The 19,659-nt window shown below is 43.1% G+C and overlaps 1 protein-coding gene across 1 annotated transcript in view; it reads right to left on the reverse strand.

Moving 5' to 3' along the window:
- The window catches only part of KIF26B (kinesin family member 26B), a 166,358-nt gene that overhangs the window by 63,258 nt on the left and 83,441 nt on the right, over nucleotides 1–19,659 (reverse strand). Inside the window, exon 7 of the mRNA XM_019623854.1 lies at nucleotides 15,324–15,483. Coding sequence (XP_019479399.1) covers nucleotides 15,324–15,483 — 160 coding nt within the window. The remainder of the gene's footprint in view (nucleotides 1–15,323; nucleotides 15,484–19,659) is intronic.

Raw genomic sequence — 19,659 nt, forward strand, 5'->3', positions numbered from 1 at the left:
ATTTTACTTTAAAGAATAATGAGGCACTTTAGGTGATTTTCCCAAATGAAAGTGATAGCCAGTGACAGTCTCTGGGATAAAACCTCGAGTCTCTTAAACACATTATATGCTAAAGCATTTCTGTTTTTCCAGTCTCAGTTGAAATGTACCTGCCTATGTAGTTATTTTACATTGTAAGAGTTTGTTTGTTTTTTAGGTTAAAAAAGTAATATATATTCAGTGTTCAGTGTTTGGAAAATTCAGAAAAGTATATATAATAGAATGTCCAATTCATCTATAATCTCACTACCCAGAATGAAGAACCATTAAAATTTTGGTCGATTTCTTCACAGTCTTTTAAAATATGTACAATCTTCCATTCAAATAACACTGATGAGTGCCTACTATGTGCCAGGCACTGTTCTAGGAGTTGGGGATTCATCACTGAAAACAGGCCCTAAAATTCCTACCCTCGTTTGTCTTACATTCTAATTAGGGGAAATAGATATTATGTCTATTAAATAAGCAAAAAACAAGGAATTTTTAAACTCATATATGCTATGAGAGACGGTTTTCAGAAAATAGAATGTTCAGAAAAAAAGATTGTTCAGAAAAGACATATTCTTGACATCTGAGGAAAGACTTGAAAGACTTGAAGGAGGAAGAGAGTAAGCCCTACAGGGTTTGGGGAAAAGGTATTCTAGGTAGAAAGAAAGTCAAGTATAACAGCATTAGAGGAACGATGTCTCTGACTTGTTCTAAAACAGCAAGTGGCTGGAGTGGAGTAAATGGGGGGAGGGCAACAAAAGATGACATCAGAAAGCACAGGGGAGACTGGATAGGGTGCTGTAGGTCCTAGTAGGTAATTATAAGGCTTTGATTTTTACTCTGAATGATACAGAAAACCATTGAAAGGTTATGAACATATAGAGTGTATGGTTTAACAGTTTCACTCTAGTTTCCATAAGGAGATCAGCCTATAGCAGCAGTTCTCAACCTTCCTAATGCCATGACCCCTTAATACAGTTCCTCATGTTGTGGTGACCCCCAACCATAAAATTATTTTCATGGCTACTCTATAACTGTAATTTTGCTACTGTTATGAATCATAATATAAATATCTTTTTGTTTTCCGGTGGTCTTAGGCGACCCCTGTGAAAGGGTCATTCGACCCCCAAAGGGGTTGTCACCCACCAGTTGAGAACCGCTGGCCTATAGGCATTTAAAGGCGAAAAGAGCAAGGATAATTAGAAGGTTATTGCGACAATCGAACCAAGAGTAGTTTGGGTAATAGCAATGAGGTTGGTGAGAAGTGATAAGACCTGGATATAGTTTGAAGACAGAGCCAACAGAATTTGCTGATGGACTGGACATTGGGTATAAGGAAAATAATCAATAATGATTTCAAAGGATGATGGGGAAGACTTCAGGATGAGTAGATTTGAAGGGAAAATTAGAAATTCATTATGGACATATTAAACTGGAAATCCTTATCTAATATCTAAATGTTCAGGTGGGACTGTCATGAAGGCAATTGGGTATATGGGTTTGGAATTTAGGAAAAAGTCCAAGCTAGAAACATACATTGAAAGCAATTAGCACATAGATCTTACTTAAAATCATGAGAATGGATAAGATTACCAAAGAAATGAGTTTGGAAAGAAACAATAAATTCAAGGATTGGGCTGTAGAGAATTTGAATGTTTGGTAATCAAGAAGATAAGAGAGGACCAATAAAACTGACATGAAACAGTCAAAAAGCTGTAGATAGAAAATAGAGAGAAGGGTGTTCAGAAGCAAGTGAAGAAAGTGTTTCAAGGATGAGGATAACAAATTGCAATTGATCAATTTATAAAATGCTTCTCTTGGTCATTTGCATTTCACTTTTTCAGAGACTCAATGTCCTTAGGCGTTAAAATCTTCTATCAAAATGAGAACAAACCTGATGTTTCTGATGTTATTATGGCTCTTTTGCATCATAACCTTTCATCTTTCATCTCTAATGATAGTAAAAGTTATACCCAAATTAATGTATTTCAGGCGTCTGGTTGACAGAAGAGATCATTTTGACAGTTTGGGGCCTTCCTCTTGTCCCATTACTTAAAGTTCTTATTGTTACTCTCTTGAAAACATTTGTATAGTTAGTGGTTCTTTATAGGGATGCAGTATTTGTTTTCCTTGCTACCTTTCTCCCACAATTCATTCTTCAATAAAAATTTCCAGGCTTTCTGTGAGTCCTAGCTTCAGATACAATTCCCAAGAACAGCCCAGGGCAGAGGGCTACACTTAGTGATGGTGTATTAATCTAGTTACAGACCCTGGCCTGGAGTTTCTCTGGTCTTAAAGTACCTCAGGCCACCTGCTGGTCTCCCCCTTGCCTTTCCCCAGATGTCAGTTTTATGCTTTTCCATCTGAACACTATTACTTTGCTTTCTTCCCTACTTCCCTTTACAGTTCTCCTACCCTTTCCTTTAGCTTCCAAAGAAATAGGAATCCAGAACCCGTTTGTAGATGGCCTCTATCTTTTGCTCCTGGGGCAAGTGTTTATGNAAAAAAAAACTTGAGGATACACACACAACAGTACTTAATGGGTAACGTATAGAATTGAGCGCTTATGTTATAGAACAAGAAAGGGTGAAAATTGTTAAGCTAAGTAGCCATCTTAAGATGGGAGATAAAGAACAGCAAAGTAAACCAAAGAAAGTAGGAGGAAGGTAATAGTAAAGAGCAGAAATTAATATCTTGGAAAACAAACACAGTATAACGAAAATTAACAAGGTGAAAAGTAATTAAGATAGTCTGGTATTGGCATAGGGAGGGAGAGCCCCGAGACAGACTCATACATATTTGGACATTTGTTATATGACCAAGGGAACATTGCAGATGGGGGGTGGGGGGGCAATAAGTGATGCTAGGAGAAAATATTTGCAGAACAGTGGAATCCAGAGTTTACAAAGAATTCCTATGAATTGATTAACAAAAAGATAAGCAGTGCTACAGAAAAATAGGCAAAAGATAACAAGAGATAATAACTAACAAACATGAGAAGACACTCAGCCTTGTTAGTAATTAGGGAGATGCAAATTAAAATGACAATGATATACCATCAAATACCCACCTAATGGCCCCCAAATTTTTAAATCAGGCAAGTATTGATCAAGTTGGGAATTCTCACATATCGTTTGACCATTGTTAGATGATATTACCATTCTAATTTGAAATAAGGGAGCAGATGACCTTACCACAGAGCAGGATGTGAAGGGATAACGCACGGGAAAGGTTAATTATGATGCAGGCATAAAGTTAAATGAGGCCTGGCATACTGGGGGCTCTCAGTGGTACAGCCAGGAGGATGGGGGTGGAGAGCCACAGGCACTGGACATTCTTGGGTAGTGCAAAAGTACAGGGACCTGCGGAGGGGGTGAGGGGTCACTCACTGGAACCAAGGGGCACCCCACTGAGTGGAAAGGTGACAGTGAGGCACAGCAGTGAAACTTTGCTTGTCAAGGAGGCTGTGGCAGGGAGGGCTTTGGACTGTAGATTTGTCCATTTCCCTAGAGTGGGTGGAGGCTGAATTAACCAGATGTGAGAACAGTCTGCAGGCATTTTCCAGGCTTTAAAGGAGAGAGAGAGACTACCATCTCACTCATTGCAAAAATCACTTGAGATGATGAAGCCCCATCCACAGCTAGCCTAACTGTCCTTCTTGGCACCAGGTACACGCTCCTCTAAGATGTAGCCCCAAATTGACTGTATTGTCAAAAGATGGACTGCCATTCCCACAGCTGAGGACATGAAGTAGTGATAATGGCAGGCTTTCCTTCGAGTTCTCAGGCATTCCTGGAACTTCCTCACACTTTAGGGAACCAACTTCAAAGCCATGCAATAAATGACTATGATAAAGAGGTAGTTTGAGTAACTAAACCTCCTGGATGAACTGGAAAAATGCCGTTGCTTCTACCAAATCCTAGACATTTGGAGAATTGTAGTAGTAAGAATCTATATTGTATCTTGGATTTATTTTTGTTACTGTTATTTGTTCTTGCCATAGAAAACATATTCACAGATGAGTTACTGAAACTTCTCTCCACTTCCTTGAGTGTACTTTACAATGTGACTTTTAACTGCTTTCTGCCCTTGCACTCTGATTTGTATAATGGTTTCTTCTGTTCTACTAGTCTGTAACCTCCATGCATCAGCCCTAAGGCTTCCAATAGTACTCTGTAGTAGTATAAAATGTAGCTTGATCAATTGTGAAAATAACCGGGCAGAGTGAATATATTTTTGCTATAGATTTGATTTAGGAAGTAGGGCTATTGCATCAGCGCCTGTCTATATCCTAAACAGCTGACATTACCACAAAAGGATATACTTTGTACTAGTTGAGAATAGGGGTCTGATGGCCACAAAGCAAGTCTAGTGGTCCAAAGGTGCCCTCCCGGCATGCGGCAGGCCTCCAAAAAGTCGAAGGCAGATGTCTGACTCATATCTGATACTGAAGAAGTGGAGTTTAGAACAGGTTTATTTAATTGAAATTAGTGCACAAATAATAAAGAACCTGAAGAAAACGCTATCATTATCTTGATGAGCTCTTATTATAGGAGAGACAGTATGTAAACAAATAATTAAAATATAGTATCAGTGCCTATAATAAAATACCTACAGAATGACATAGGGTTAGAGGGGAACTTTTCTGGAGCAAAGAATTGGGAGGGAGGAAAACAAATCCGAGAAGACTTCCAAGAGGAGATACTATTTGCAACAGGCCTTGAAGAATAGGCAGGAAGGAATGCAAGAATTTTTGATATTAGAAAACTGACTAATGTATTTTGCCATATTACAAGAACAAAGGAGGGAAACCACACGATCATCTCATTAGATGCAGAAATGGGTTGGACAAAATTCATCAAAGAAATCTCTTAGAAATCCATCAACAGAGGAACGAACACTGGGTGATGTCCTCCTACCATGGAAAATCATACATCAATGAAAATGAATAAACTATAGTTACACACATCAATATGGATGTCAAAAATGAAATATTGATTGAAAAAAAGCAAGGTATAGAAGGACTGGGAGGACAGTAGAATTCCACGTATGTAAAGTTCAAAACCAGACAAAACTAAACGATACGTATTTTTAGGAACACAAATTTAGGTGGTAAAACTAGAAGGCAAGCAAGGGGACTGAAAACGACTTCCAGCACGGTGGTCACCTCTGGGAAAGGCAGAAGGGCGATACCACCACAGAGGAGCATGCAGGGGCCGTCTAAGGCATTGAAATGTCCTATTTCCTAACCCACCTCCAATTTGTTATACATTAGACTGGGCAGATGAGTTTCTACATCTGTATATAGGACACATTTCACCATGAAAACATGTAAGAGTAACAGGGAGAAACTCATTAAATGGAGGAGGTTCCACACAGTACTGGAAGATCGCATGCTCTTGGTAACCATTCATTGAATCACTGGCTGCATGAACAAGACGACTGTAAGCAGGAGAAGTTGCCATCTGCAAAGCATGGGGGTGTGAGAGGGCTTGGGGGGTTGGTCAGAGGGCTGGACAGAATTTCTATGATCAGGAAGGTGGGTGTGGCTCAAATTCTGAAGCGTTTCACAGGCCGTAAAAGGGTCTGAACGCTGTCCTACAGCCAACAACACGCCACTGAAGGATTTAGAGAAGGGAGTGACATCAGATCTGCATTTTAAGCGGGCATTCTGGCAGCTGTGCAGAGGGTATGAAACTAAAGCCTCTGCTTGACCTGAAAGGAGCCTCCAAAGGAAACAGTGGCTATGGCATTTTCCCCGGGGGAAGGGAGTCATGTCATGAACTTTGTTCAGGAAATCACATAAAGATACTCTCAGTACAAATGACAATTGCAATTAGTCCTCCACGTGGGGTTCCATTAGGATTGGCAAGGTTCATGGGAGAAATGAGCCTCGATAAGGGGTCTGAAGGGAAGAACTGACACGGTACCTTAAGGATACACATATTTAATTAACCCTCAGGAAAAACTGGTATGCCAATTAGCATACGTTGATAACCCAAAGGCCCCAATACCTCCCATCTTCTGAACCTAGAAACCCCTAAAACTTTGACTGCTTTCACTGGCAGAATAAAAAAGCATGGTAAGGACAAACAAAAATACATAGCTATTGTTGGGGTTGTTGCCCCAAAGGAGTGACTATCATAAGGTCTCTTCAAGTCCACTAGTCTTCAAGCTAGCAACACACTTCCTATAACCATCTCTATTTCTTCAGTTCTCTCTTTATTATATCAAAATAAAACTCAGTTCTGCTTTAGTGAAAAAATTACTAGGTACATTAGACAATTTGGTGCAACTTAGCCGCTCCATGAATATAAGTATTTGAAAATTGCTCAATTACACGAGAAATGAATTATCATCTCATTTGCATGGACAAAAAAAATCTATTAATGCTCAATTGAGCCCGAACCCGTTGTGAAACAGGTGAGAATTTATGGCTGGATACTCTGATTGAAGCTCTATTCATGTTCAAAGCAGGTTTTTTGGGGGGTTTTTTTGATGAATTAAACCCCAACTCATTTATATACTCCATCCCTTCAGAAGCCTAATTGTGCCCAAGTCAAGATATCCTTGAGTAATCCCGGAGACCTGTGGGTGCCCAAGGGCATCTTGGGCTCTCTGTGCACTGGCTCCCAACTCCCCCAAAGCCCTCCCCCCTTGGCTGTTTCCTTCGCTTAGCCACATGTCTGTGAGATGATGATTAATTATCATTAAAGACAACAATTAGCTGCAGACTTAAGAGTCTTGCATTTGACTCAGTAGCTTATCATGATTTGCGTCAGGCTGTATCTCCATCATTCTAGCAAATGACAGAACAGGTGAGAATGGCTCAGGTGGGTAAAAAATGGACTCTGGGAAAACACAGATGAGTGAGAATGGAGAATGGAGAAAAGATGGGAGGGGCTTCAGAACCGCCACCTCTGCCCAGATGACCTTGATTACAATGTTTCTGATTCCATCAACCTTACTCAAGCCCTTCTTTCCACCGGGGTGTTTAAGCCCAGGTGTTCAGATGTTATCAGCTATGGGGCTTGGTTGTTTATGGTTGTATCTCCACTGAGCTGTCAATTGTCCATGAGTGGAGATCATCTGTGTTGTGCTGTCTTACAGCCCCAGTGTCTTGCATATTGTAGGGATCCAATCAATATTTTTGAATGAATGAGTGAATGAATAACTAAATTGATGAAAAGAACTTATGGTCATTCTGTTATGTATTTCTCAAATGATTGCCTGTATATGTTTGGTAGCCTCCATCAGACTTGTAACAAAATGAGTTGCTTAAACTCCTCAGCCAGGTCCACTGGGCCAGAATCCACCTTGTTGATCAGAACAGAACTGAGCTCCATGAATAACAGAGCTAAACTTTATATATCACTTGGGATCTGAAGTGTAAGGTGAAATTTATATTATCAAGGTTAGCCTTGAAAATCTCCCTGGAAGAAACCTTTCTCACCAAATCCAACAAAGTCAACTTTTATTTCAGTGTTGGGACACATCACCATCTGTGGCTGGTCACCAGAAGTGCTTGGCTTGCATTTAAAGGCCACATTATATGGAAAATTTGTATCTTGAAATACTTGAATTGCACCCTCATCAATGGGGTACACAGACACAAGTGAGGATGCAGCAGTGCCTGATCCCCACCGCTGCTCATTCTCAGGCCTGGTGGACTGACTCATTGAGGGAAGTTGTGGGCGGACTCATCCACTTCCTCAGGAATCTGTTACTTTACTCTTTGTACACAGTACTTAGGGTTGGATTCTCTTAAATTAAATGTCTGTATCTGACAGTGACCCTAGGCACACAAATTGTTGTTGAAAAATGCCTAGGACTTCCATTTTTCACAAAAGATAATTATAATCCATTTGACCAAAAAAAGATGCATGCTTTGAAAATCAAGAAACAGATAAAGATATGGGAGTGCCAGATCAATCTGAGGAATAACTTTTTGAAATATAGTAAAACGATTATATTTTGGCCTTTCAAGCACGTTTTCTCCAAAGGGGCTATCACAGATGTTGTCTCAATGGTACCTACTATATTCCTGAGGGAGAGAAGAAGTAAGAATGGTTATCCTGACTTGGCTGGTGGAGAAATAGCTCAGGAAGAGAGTCTGAGTGTGCGGAGAGTAGCAGTGGGACCAGTGTGAGGGCTACGTCTCCCTGGCCTCAGCTCAGCATTAGCTCCCGCGCTCCACCCACCCATGTTGCAATTCATTTCTTTTAGAAACCACTGATACTTGACGGCACATATTTCTTGGGGAGCGCAGTCTGCAGAAACTTCACAAATTCCACTTGATAGACTGACTATCTTATCTGCCACCTGTGGAACTCCCCGAAGCTCCTATTATTAGCCAGATGTTTGAGGAAGCTCATTATCTCACCCTCTGACAGCCCTGCCATCATTCTCACCTCTCGCCTAGCCTTCCCTTAGCCTCCTTGTAGCCAGCAAAACTTCAAGACACAAACTAGGTGATAACCTCTCAGCCTCTGACAGGGATCTATTCACTCAGGAATGCCTCTACACACCTACTAGAAACTATCGCAGAGGGAGGAGAGAGCTATAAACACCGTCTTATCAGGAGGCGGTGCCCAGTGTGTGGGTCTCCAGGGCGGGAAGGAAAAATACTCACACTTCTCATGGTGGAACCCACCCAGAAAGGCAGGAGGGCCGCCTGGGGTCCCGCAGCCTCGGAGAGCACCATAGCATCCTGCACTGTTTCCCACTAATGGGGGGTGTCCAATGGCTCCCCCAGCTTTCAGGCTTCTACATGAGAAAAATTATGAAAACTAAGAAAGAAAAAAAGACTCACGAACTAGGTAGGCTGAGATGTGCTGCCGTCAGCTGCTGGTGGTGCCCACAGTATGGGATTCAGTCTGTTGGGCTCCACCGGGAGCCACTGAATGAGGTTGACCCGTTGAGTCCAGCCTGCTACCTCGGGCCCCGCCCACAGGTCCTGAGTGATGCGAGTCGCATTCATTTTAACATTCTTATTTGGTAGTTCTGAAAGGGAGACTTCTTTCCTGTTTTCATCTTCCCGATTTACTTTCCTCACTGCCACAAGTACCCAGAGGTCATTCCCGGCTCAGCCATCACAGAAAAGGTGGAACCAAGAGACGGACCCTGAATACCCAGCTGGCTACAGCTGGTCCCGGCTCTTGGACCTGTGCTTTCCCTGACAACCAAGTACACATAATTCAGCTTGCCAGATATAGTTGATCCATGGTCTTACCCCATTTCAACAAACATTCTAGTCACTGTGCTGGGAAGTGGTGATATCCTGGGAGGCAGTGAGGGATCTGCCACCCACCGCTGTGTACACAAGCTACTTACCCCTCTTGCCTCACTCTCCCCATCTGTAACACGAGTATGATCATAGCAGTCCCTATGTCGTTAATTACATACCCACCCAGCAATTAGAACAGTCCCTAATACCCAGTAAGAACGGTGACTGTGAGCTGTTACCATCATGCTCCCATCATGCAATAGCCCTTATCCAGAGCTCATTCACCCACCATGCGAACTACCTGAAATGTAGCTGAAAACCCAGAAAATAAATATTTGGAAACGATTTTCTCCTTTTTCCTAGCACCCAGCAAGTCCGTAAATCAGGAATCTCTAGCCCCTTAAAAAGAATGAGAAAAAAAGTTTCCACTCTTCTTTTTGTGCTTTTATTCACTTCTTCCACAGGAGGAAAAGGGTGTGGCTGGTGAGGCTGGTAAGTTGACTTTGGGCATGTATAGCCCAGGGCTGTCTGTCTGTCTGTCTGTCTCCCTCCCTGCAGGTCACACAGATTCCTCTACTTGAGCCATGTGGCTCTCTAGGTAAGCGACTGCCCTGCTGACCCGGTTCTGCCCAGTCCTGAGTCCTGGGGTCTGCATTTGGGGAGGGACAGAAGGAGACCTCTGTCTACTCTGCTGAGATTAAGCAGATGGAGGGTTTTAATTCGCAGTCAGACCCTTGTATCTTTTTGCCAATTGGTTCAGAATCTGGAGAGACGAGAGTTTGACGAGTAATCTCAGAAACTGAACCTCAAGGAAGAAAACCTCTTGAAAAGCCGAAGGGAAATGAAGTCTCCTGATTTCTACCCAGTCCTCAAGCCGGAGGGACGATAATCCAAGCGGGACTAGCGTTGTAGACAAAAAATAGACACTGTGGCGTTACTGCCGAGAAATGATGAGTGAACTGGGGGCCCAACAGCCTCTCCCAATTCACAGAGGCTCTTGAAGGGCGCCGCAAGTGGTCCCTGAGCACAAAAAGGATGGTGTGCGGCGTTTACATGTCAAACCTGTGGTGGAAAAAACCAGTGCTTCTGACCCCAACTGATGCCCAGGCAGCCTCATTCCTCCTGAGTGACTTACATCGTTCTGTGATAAACCAGGCAGAGTGCATTGACTGGGGGTTGCTGCCTCGACTCTTAAGAAAATAATATCAGGCTCTGAAATGTTCCATAATTAAGTATGAAGGGTCCACTGGCCAGCGAAGCGCATGGAGAAAAAAGGGCAGAATAAAAGGAAGTAAAAGGGCTGAAATCTCCTACAACAGGGATGCCTATGTCCCGCTGATTTTCAGAACTCACTTTCTCCGCCTCCTTACAGTCATTAAAATGTATAAAGATGAATATTTTTGAAGCAGCAATATTAAGAATTAGCATTGCCGTGGTTGCTTGGCAACCTGAGACTTTGGTTATTTTATTTCTAAACAGGGAATGCTATAAACTGGGATCTGGAGTTTGTGCAAATAGTTCTGAATGGATGTTCTCCTTGTAAATCAGGGGCCGATAATACAGCATTAATGTACATTTAAAGGTTCCAAAATCTATCTCTCTCTCTCTCTCTCTTACTCTCACTCACTCTCTCTCTCTCTCATTCTTACACAGAGCTTCTCTCCATTACATGTTATCTTACGAAAATCTGGAGGATTGCTATTCCTTTGTATTTTTTCCTGGAAAATATCTATTTCATTCCATTTAGCATAAATAATATACATCCGGATCCAGAGGAACAAGCCTTTTATCTCTGTGTGAGCCACGGGGATGGAGTATTGTAGCTAGTATCAACCATTCGCTTCTCTCTCTAGCTTCCCAGACGCTGAACAGGTTTTCAGTGCTGAGAAAGCAGGGATAATCCCAATTCCTAAATGGCTCCTGGGAGAAAGTATTTCTCCAAGCAAGGAAGAGGAGTGTCTGCCTTCTTCTATAGATCCTTCTGGATTTTCGGCCTGCTGCCGCGGTCCAGCACAGCAGCCCCTTACAGGAGAGAAGAGGGATTAACACTTTTTAAAAGCTGCCTCTGTTTAAGAAAACGACCTTTCTCTGCAAGTCACTGACGTGGAGTTGAGTTTTTCTGGGCTGCTTGCTGCTGTGAATGAATTGTTGCGCTCTGATGCTGCGGCCTTCTCAGCAACGACCTTGGTTTCTAACTCCTCACCAGGGCCCAGAAGGACAAGTGGTCCTGTTCCAGACACTGATGGCAGCATCCTGACTACCTGTGGACTAGTGGTTCCTCCAAGTGGTCCTTACAGCAGTGTTTACTTGCGGCCTGAAATATCTTATTGGTAAATAAGCCAATAGATCGTTTGACCTAAGAAAGTAATTATTTTTCCAAAGGGAGTAAGAGTTATAAATGAAGGCAAATGCTTCAAGGGCTTAAAGTACCACTGTGGGGAGCATACGCTTGCCAAGGGTTTGTGCCCCCTTACAAGACAACGTCTCAAAGGGACCAAAAATTCTGCTTTGAGATAAGTGGGTGGTGGTTAGAATTTCCAAGTCTCTGGAAAGGTTGCAGTCCTGCAGGTCAGGTGGGAGACATAATAGCACTTTAGTCAAAGCTAAGTTTGCACTGACAGAGCTTCGTGACGCCGCCTCTGGGGACTGATTCCAGGGGTGTGTGCCTCTAACATTGTTTTTTTGTCATGGAAATTCATTTCAATAACTCTGCCTATTTTTTCCTATCTATCTAACTGGAAGACTCCAAGAAATGGTGAGGAATAGCAAATGGCTATAATGAGGGATGGAGGGGAATTTGCAAACCCACTGTCAAAATGCTCATGGCTACGGCATATTTCCCTAGACAAGAAGTCCCCCAAAGTTCAAGAGTCATTTGTGCAGCCTGTCAGCACAGGGCTGACTATGGGGTTGGGGCCCTTGGTGGTCTCCCTGCCTTTCTGCATGCTTTTCTGAAGGGTGTCACTGTTGAGGATTGATTTATTGCACTTGGATGGGCCAGCGAGCCTGTGGGGTGTAATGGCTGAGGCTGGGAACCCGTTCTGCGCCGGAGTCTGTCATCTACAAAGGCAATATCATTTGCAAAGTCAAAATCATTCAGGGCCTACCTAGGGTGCCCATGGGAGCGCCTGAGATGGCTAATGAATCCAAAGTCACTTTCTGGCTTGCTCACATGACAAATAGTCTGGTACAGTGATGAAGAGAAATGAAGACAGGCTATAGCCCCTCTGTGCACATTCCAGTTAATTTCCTAGAAGCAAACACAAGGAATGCAGGTTCCAAGCATAGAGTTGTCGAGGGTAACAAATGAAGAGGTAGTGGGCTTTTGTGCGTGTGTCAGAAGGGTGGGGGAGGGTACCAAATGTGGAGTTTGGTTTTCTGTGTTTCCCTGTGAGCGAGCAAGGTCAGGAAACGCCCCTCTAAGCAACTTTATTGCAAAGACAAGGTTTGCGACAGTGAAAGGTGTTTAGTATGCTAACAAAATGCTGCATAATGTGGCTTCAGAGCCTGACTGAATTGATAAAAGCAATCTGGGCCACCCTGCTGTGCTGAAGACCCCATACTGTGCAGACCAAAGACAGCTAATCTATTACAGAGCTTGATGAGCAGGGGGGAGTGGGCTGGTAGTGGGCTCCGAACTGCCAAGGTCTCCCAGGCTGTGGAAAGTGATGCAGTTTGATTCCGCCACCCACTGGCTGGGTGATTTGAGTCAATCTTTGCCTGATCTTCCTGTCCCTCGAAAGAAGAGAGCTTCCAGTTGATTCATCATGCTTGCAAATGGGGTTTGCAGATACCAAATATTGAATATATGCTGTGACTGAGAATTGGAGTCACTACAACAGCAAGGTCCTATTTAAGCTCACACACGATGAGGGGCATGCAAGCCGGAGGGGTGACAGAAAGGGGCTGTTACAAGTGCATTGGCAAACAAGGGTTCCAGGCAGGACAGCGCTGGCCAGGTGGCCAGGCTACTATGATTCCGGGCATCAAGCAATGGTGGCCCTGCAAGGTCTTCTCCAGGAGGGTCCTGATGGTGGGGGACAACTCGATGACTGTCTTATGCAGACACCACATGTATGTTAAGTCTGTGCCCACTTCAGACATGCAAACGCTTTCATCTTCACTCCCTCAGAGCCAGAAGGCAAGGAAGGGAGCTGCTGGAAGCAGACAGATGTCTGCAGAAAATGGTGAGTGGAGGCTTTGCTTTGTCAGCCCTCCCAAGGGGCAGGTGGCTGGTCGTTATGGCTAGCTGATGTTAAATATGTTTAATTCAACAAGAGACCTTGAGCTATTAATAGAAGCAATTCTTAATGTTTCCCTATATGTTTATAATAGAACCCAGCTCTAACCAATAGGAAGTTACTTTGTTTAACGTAAAAGTAATTTCATAGGCTTATGTTCACCCATCCCTCCTAGCATCGATTCGACAAATATTTATTGAAATCCTAAAAGCATGTCACTCTACAGAAATAATGTGAGATATATATGAGTAAAATATATAATCTGTGACCTCGAAAGGTGGCATTTTGAATTTTATCTACATCGTGATCTATTAAGTTACAACATTAATAGGCACATTTCTCTTTTTATGGGCAGGGAAACCAGCTAGGGCCAAAAACTCTTTACTTTCTTTCTCCAGCCCTGACAGTTCCCCTCCTGACTTTTCCTTTCACAAGCTGAGCATATTTAACCAGAAATAATATCGAATGAAACTTTATAAACCTTCAACTTGAAATTTCTTCTCATAGAAAAAGGTCCTCGCAGGGGCTGGGAAAACCATTTCTAGGTTTGTCCAACTAGGATTCCACATTTCAACAATTGAGACAGAGAGGATGATAGTTGCCATTTAAGCTCCTAAAGTGGGTCCAGCAATAGTCTTCCTGGTGGAGAATAAAATCAGTGTTGGCATCAACTCAAAGCAGAGGAGAAAGAGAACTTGAGGACGCGTCCTGAGCCTCAGCCTATTGGAGGACAAACTGCCCTACTTACCTGTTCACTCCCACACCACCGTAACTTCTATTTTATAGGATTTTATAGATTGAAAAAAAAATGATTCCTTGGATATCTGTTTAATCCTCATGGCAACTCTGAAAGGCCGGTGTTATTTCCATTTAATTATATGAGGACAGGCTCAACCAGACTATCCTCATTGGTCATTGCCTATCGCATTCTAAATTTTACAAAAAGCTTTCACATATTACATCACTCTGAGTCTGATATCCCTGTGATGTAGATAAGATGTATAGCAATCACCCTCAGTTTATGCTGGGTGACATTTCAGGCAGCTGGGCCCTAGTGGAGAAGCAGGGAAGTATCCATTATCCCATTACCAAACTGACCAACTGCAAAGCTGAATTGGGGTGATGGTGGTGAAGGGTGGCTCCAGGCCTGGGTCATTCGTGCACACAGATGATATGGTAAGTCTTTGGGAATTCCAGATGTAAATTAGCTCTACTTTCATCTTCTTATAGCAGTAACAGAATGAAGAAAGGATCTTGGAAGTAGAAGAAATACTTGCATGGGATGGTGGTAATTCCCTAAGCTTTCTAAGCTATTCTAAGCAGGATTTCCAGATAAACTACAGAATTTCCATATATCTCATGAAATCTTGGGGAGCATACTTATACTAAAATATTATCTGTTGTTTATTGAAATTCAAATTTAACAGGGTATCTGTACTTTCATTGGTTAAATCCGGCAGCGCAACTCCTAAAGGAAGAGTAAGCCAATCTTGTGCCCTTCGCTCTCATGACTATGAAACAGACAATAATCCACCAACGTACATTGTTGTCACTGGCGACCTCGACTAAGATAATTTCCTATTTCTTCTGATTTAAGCAGCCTAAAGTTAGGACTGGGGCAGATTTAAGTATTTCCATAGCTTCTGAATGAGGCGATGCATTACACAGTTGTTGGTGAAAGCTCGTTTCTGGCAATTAACTAACAGTGTTGTCCAGACTGTTCCTCTGTAACATACCCCTCACCAGGTGTCACTGGACCCAGAGTCCCACAGCCAGTCCCGGCCCTATGCTTACCCCATCTCGCTCTTCCAGTAGAAAGGGACACTTACTTGTACGGGATGTGTTTGCTGCCGTTGACGAGAGCCAAGATGACATTACCCAGAGCAGACAGCGAGAGGCAAAGCCCTGAGCCTCCTTCCCGAGTTTTGCTAAGGGCTTTCACACAACCGCCGAGGTCGATGAGGTGTAGGCGACTGCGGCCTCCAGACACTGCCACAGGAGAAACAAGAGAAGAGAGAGGGCGTTAAGTTCTGGCAAACACTCATCTATTCTTCAGGGAGCGCATTGGGAAATCTGAGGAAAAAGAAAAGAGAAAGTAAAAGAGTGGTATTCATGACCCAAGAGGAAACCCCAACAAAATCATGCTGGGGTTACAAATATCAGGGTTCTCTTAAATTCTGTCCAGCACACATCACCGACCTTCTAAAGCCTACTGATTCATCCTATAAATAAATGAATAATTCCTGTGGCTGTGGGTTGAACGGGATGCTATTCCAGAGAAGGTAAGTGTCTAATAAAAGAATACTGTTTGTCCCTACATGTCCTTTGGATGGCGGAATTCTGAAACTGGTCAAGTTAACACCTGAATGGCCCATAAGTGGTTTATCTGTTGATCATCATAGAGACCCTGGCCTAATGCTCAGCCAGGTACCAGGTCATTTGGGGCAAGGTGGAATAGGGGTTGGCTAAGAAAGCCGACGGTACATCTATGGCAAAGAACGCTTTACATTAAGGATGTGATATTTTGTTTATCTTCCACTATCCCCCATAAGAACACTTACAAGGGAAGATATAACATGTTACTTCTCTTTTATCCCACTTTGTATCATACAAGATCAGGTCATGGCAGCGTGCAAGGGAAATAGTTATTTTTAAAGCAAAATATCATCTGTTTTGCAACCTAATTACATAGACATGAGAAGCTCAGAATTTCCACGTGCACCACAGATTAAAGGGCAAAGACAGGGACCGATTTGGACTTTCAGACTCTAATAGCCCATTTGATGTAATGGAATAAAATGCATAACGTACACGTAGTAAAACAGAACACAGAGAACAAAGGCACAGTTGAGACCGTGCTGGAGAATAATATTATAAAATACCTATAATTATACCTGCGTGACTCAAAATGAGAGTCACATTTAGACAATGGAAAATCCACTCTCTGCTCTATACCCACTGGAGTTGCAATTGTCACAGAATTCTGAATTTCACACACAGTGCTTACTCTGGAAGGGTACAAAGTGCCCTGAGCGAGCTCCGGCTGTTTGCTATTACCCAGAATTTACGTTACTACAGGTGGCTGGAGAGAAAGTTGTTCTATAATCAATGAAGGAAACAGGTGATAATTATTAGCAGTTAAGAGGCAGGTTCCTCACTGACTTTTCAGATTTCTGAGGTCACAGCTGCAGAGTTAAAGGAACATAATTCAGTCTGCTTTGAGTAATCCTGTATTTATATCCTAATATGTATATTTTAAGTCTAGACTTTGGCCAAACCAAATTACTCACATGCCTTACTCTCCCCACAGGAAGCAACATGCTAATTTAACCCCACTCCTGAGCCATGCTCCCAGCTCAAGTTTATGGAGCACTTGGTAGGTGACAGGAAATGCCAAATTATCCTAATAACACTTAATTCCTACAACGACCCTGCAATGCAAAAACCAGCTCCATTTCATGGATGAGGAAAATGAGGTTCGTAGATGTTAAATCGCCTAAGATTTCGTAGAAAATGAATGCTCAATATAAGATGAAAGTCCAGAGCTATCAATAAAGTAGAAGCTCTTTGAACTCACCTTTCACGTAACTTAGTGGTCTCCAAAATTGACTGCATATCGAAATCACCTTGGAGTCTTTAAAAATAACGCGGAGGCCTGGCTCCCACTCAGAGGCTTTCTAATTGAATTGATCTGGAGTGTGGCACGGGCATGGGAGTCACTGAAAAGCTCTTCAGGTGATTCTCAGGTGCAACAATGTTTGGGAACAGCTTCCTTGCTACTTGGCCAGCCTAACCAATGCCTTAACCATAACGTGTGCAAGGCACACTGACTGGTGACCACCACGTGCTGAATGCTTGTGACCAGTGCTGGCTGTCCTCTAGTCAGTCTACGTACTTTTGCTCCCAAACAAGGAGCTATACAGGTCAGCTGGGTTTTCTCCTAAACCTAATTATGCCCCTTGTACCTGGTATTCTAGATAAAAATATAATCAAATGTTATGTAAACCAACTACATATGATTGTGTAATGACAGTTAATGATTCTATAAAAATCAAACTCCAGGCTTTGGAAAGGTGTGATAAAAAATGAGTCATTTTTTTTTCCTTAACGATGCTGAATTAGGTGTGAATGAAAAATTATAGAGTGGGAAACATTTTAAGACTCTAGAAAAAGTCTATACCCAGTTGGCTGTACAGATGTCTTTTATGTTTCTGAATCATTTAGAAGAAATTTAAAGCGAAACCCAAACTGTTAATATAAATGTGGTTTATGAACGTCAGAACCTTAAGATGAAACCTCATCTCAAAGACAAACCTTGGCCCGGTATCAGATCAATGAATAAATACACATTTGTAGGTTTTGAGGTGAAATAACATGTCTACGGGATGAATGTATCATTTTATCTGATTTTCCTGTTTAACTAACTTTCTCAATGAACTGACCAATTCCTGACTGTGTTACAGAATTGGGCAGCTCTGAACTCACACCATCTGCTTACATGAAAGGTAACTGGGTGAAACATAGCTAAGCCAGAGGACAGAGAAATTCACTCCCTGTTTAAAATACTGAGCACATTTGATTTAATGTAAGGACTGAGCACTGATTTGCCGGGCAGAGTACTAGGTCAGGCAGATGGATGACCGGGGCTCTGTCCTCAGGGAACTGGCAGTCTAATGAATAGCTGAAATACACAAGCCCATCAATGGCTGAAATATAAGGTGGAGGAAGGCAATGGCTTGCCATCCACCAAACTGGTTTGGGACCTAAAGTACCACAGACAGATAATTCACAAAGGGGAGAATCTGAAAGGCTTTACGGAGGCGGCAGCTCAAAGAGGACGTGTAGTACAGACAAGGCTTTGTTACTGATGTCATCGTCCCCTCCCTTCTTTGCAGGAGGAGGCAGCCCTGACTTTGGTGGTAGGAGAGATTGAAAATAAAAGCATGAAAGATGACGGATGGGGTCCCAATTGACGAGGTCCCGGAAGAGGCACAAGGGGACAGGAGAAAGGGGCAAGGAGACGGGAGGAAGCAGGCCTATGTATGGGAAACGGGTAGGGGGAACCGAGCTACAGAGACAAGGACGTTTGGAAGGTGAGAGGAGAGAGGCTGAGGTAACGCGCCAGACTAACGGTTTCTTTTCCTTAAATAGGAAGCAGGTTATCTGCTGAGGCTGGTAGAGTCGGGGCATGAGGCCTCAGAAGCTTTGCAACTGCTGCTGTGATGGAGGTGATGCGAGGGCTAGGAGAGATTACCGTGGGAATTCCAGACGGCACTGTTCGAAATAGTCTCCTGGCCAAAGAATTTTAAAAGTATGTTACAAAAATCTAAAAAACATATAAAACTGTCCTTTCATTATTGGCCAAGGGGGAGATGGGGGCCCTGCAGCAGCCCTCCAGGTGTGGCAGTCCTCCCTGCACGGGGTTTGCTATCAGGGGCAGCAGACGCCCAGCTCTGCCTCCTTGGAAGCCATGTTCTTTCCTAAGTCTCATGTCCCACATCTGCCCCCTGAATGATGGATTTCTCGAGTCCTGTGGACCACACAGCCTTGGATAGAGCATGAGCTGATTGAAGCCATTCCAGGATATAACGAAAGAGTGGTTGTTTGTCAAAAGAAAACTGAGATTAAGGAAACAGCCTGACCAGACTTGTACACATATGAGTGCCCCTGTGCACGTACACTCACCCATCAGCACACGCACACAGACAGCCCAGCCCAGCCCAGCCCACACTTGGCCTCTAGGCTTCCCCTAGAGGCAATAAAGCGAATGAACAGATCGGAGACATAGTGTCATTCTTGGCCCTGGGCAATAGGTACTTGCAAGCTTAGATTACTCACCAAAGTGATGCTTTTAAAAACCATCTTTATCAACAGGACTTGTAAAAATTCTGTATCATGAATGTATTCCCCTGAAGCATCACTCGTCCCATCTTGCTCTATATTCCTAATACACCCATCTTTACTAGGAGTGTCTCCTGGTCATTAGGACTTCAGGGTCCCTTCCCCAATGCTGGAATTCCCATGGGGGGTTCTCAGCCTTGACGCATTCAGCTTAGCAAACTTGGGAGCCTCCGTGATGGGTAAAGAATCAGCCCCACTAATGCTCCAATACCTTTTAAGCTATAAAAAATATTTTAAGCTTAACCTAGTGGTATCTGCAAAAAC

The sequence above is a fragment of the Hipposideros armiger genome, unplaced genomic scaffold (assembly GCF_001890085.2).
Source record: "Hipposideros armiger isolate ML-2016 unplaced genomic scaffold, ASM189008v1 scaffold_567, whole genome shotgun sequence".
Lineage (NCBI taxonomy): Eukaryota > Metazoa > Chordata > Mammalia > Chiroptera > Hipposideridae > Hipposideros > Hipposideros armiger.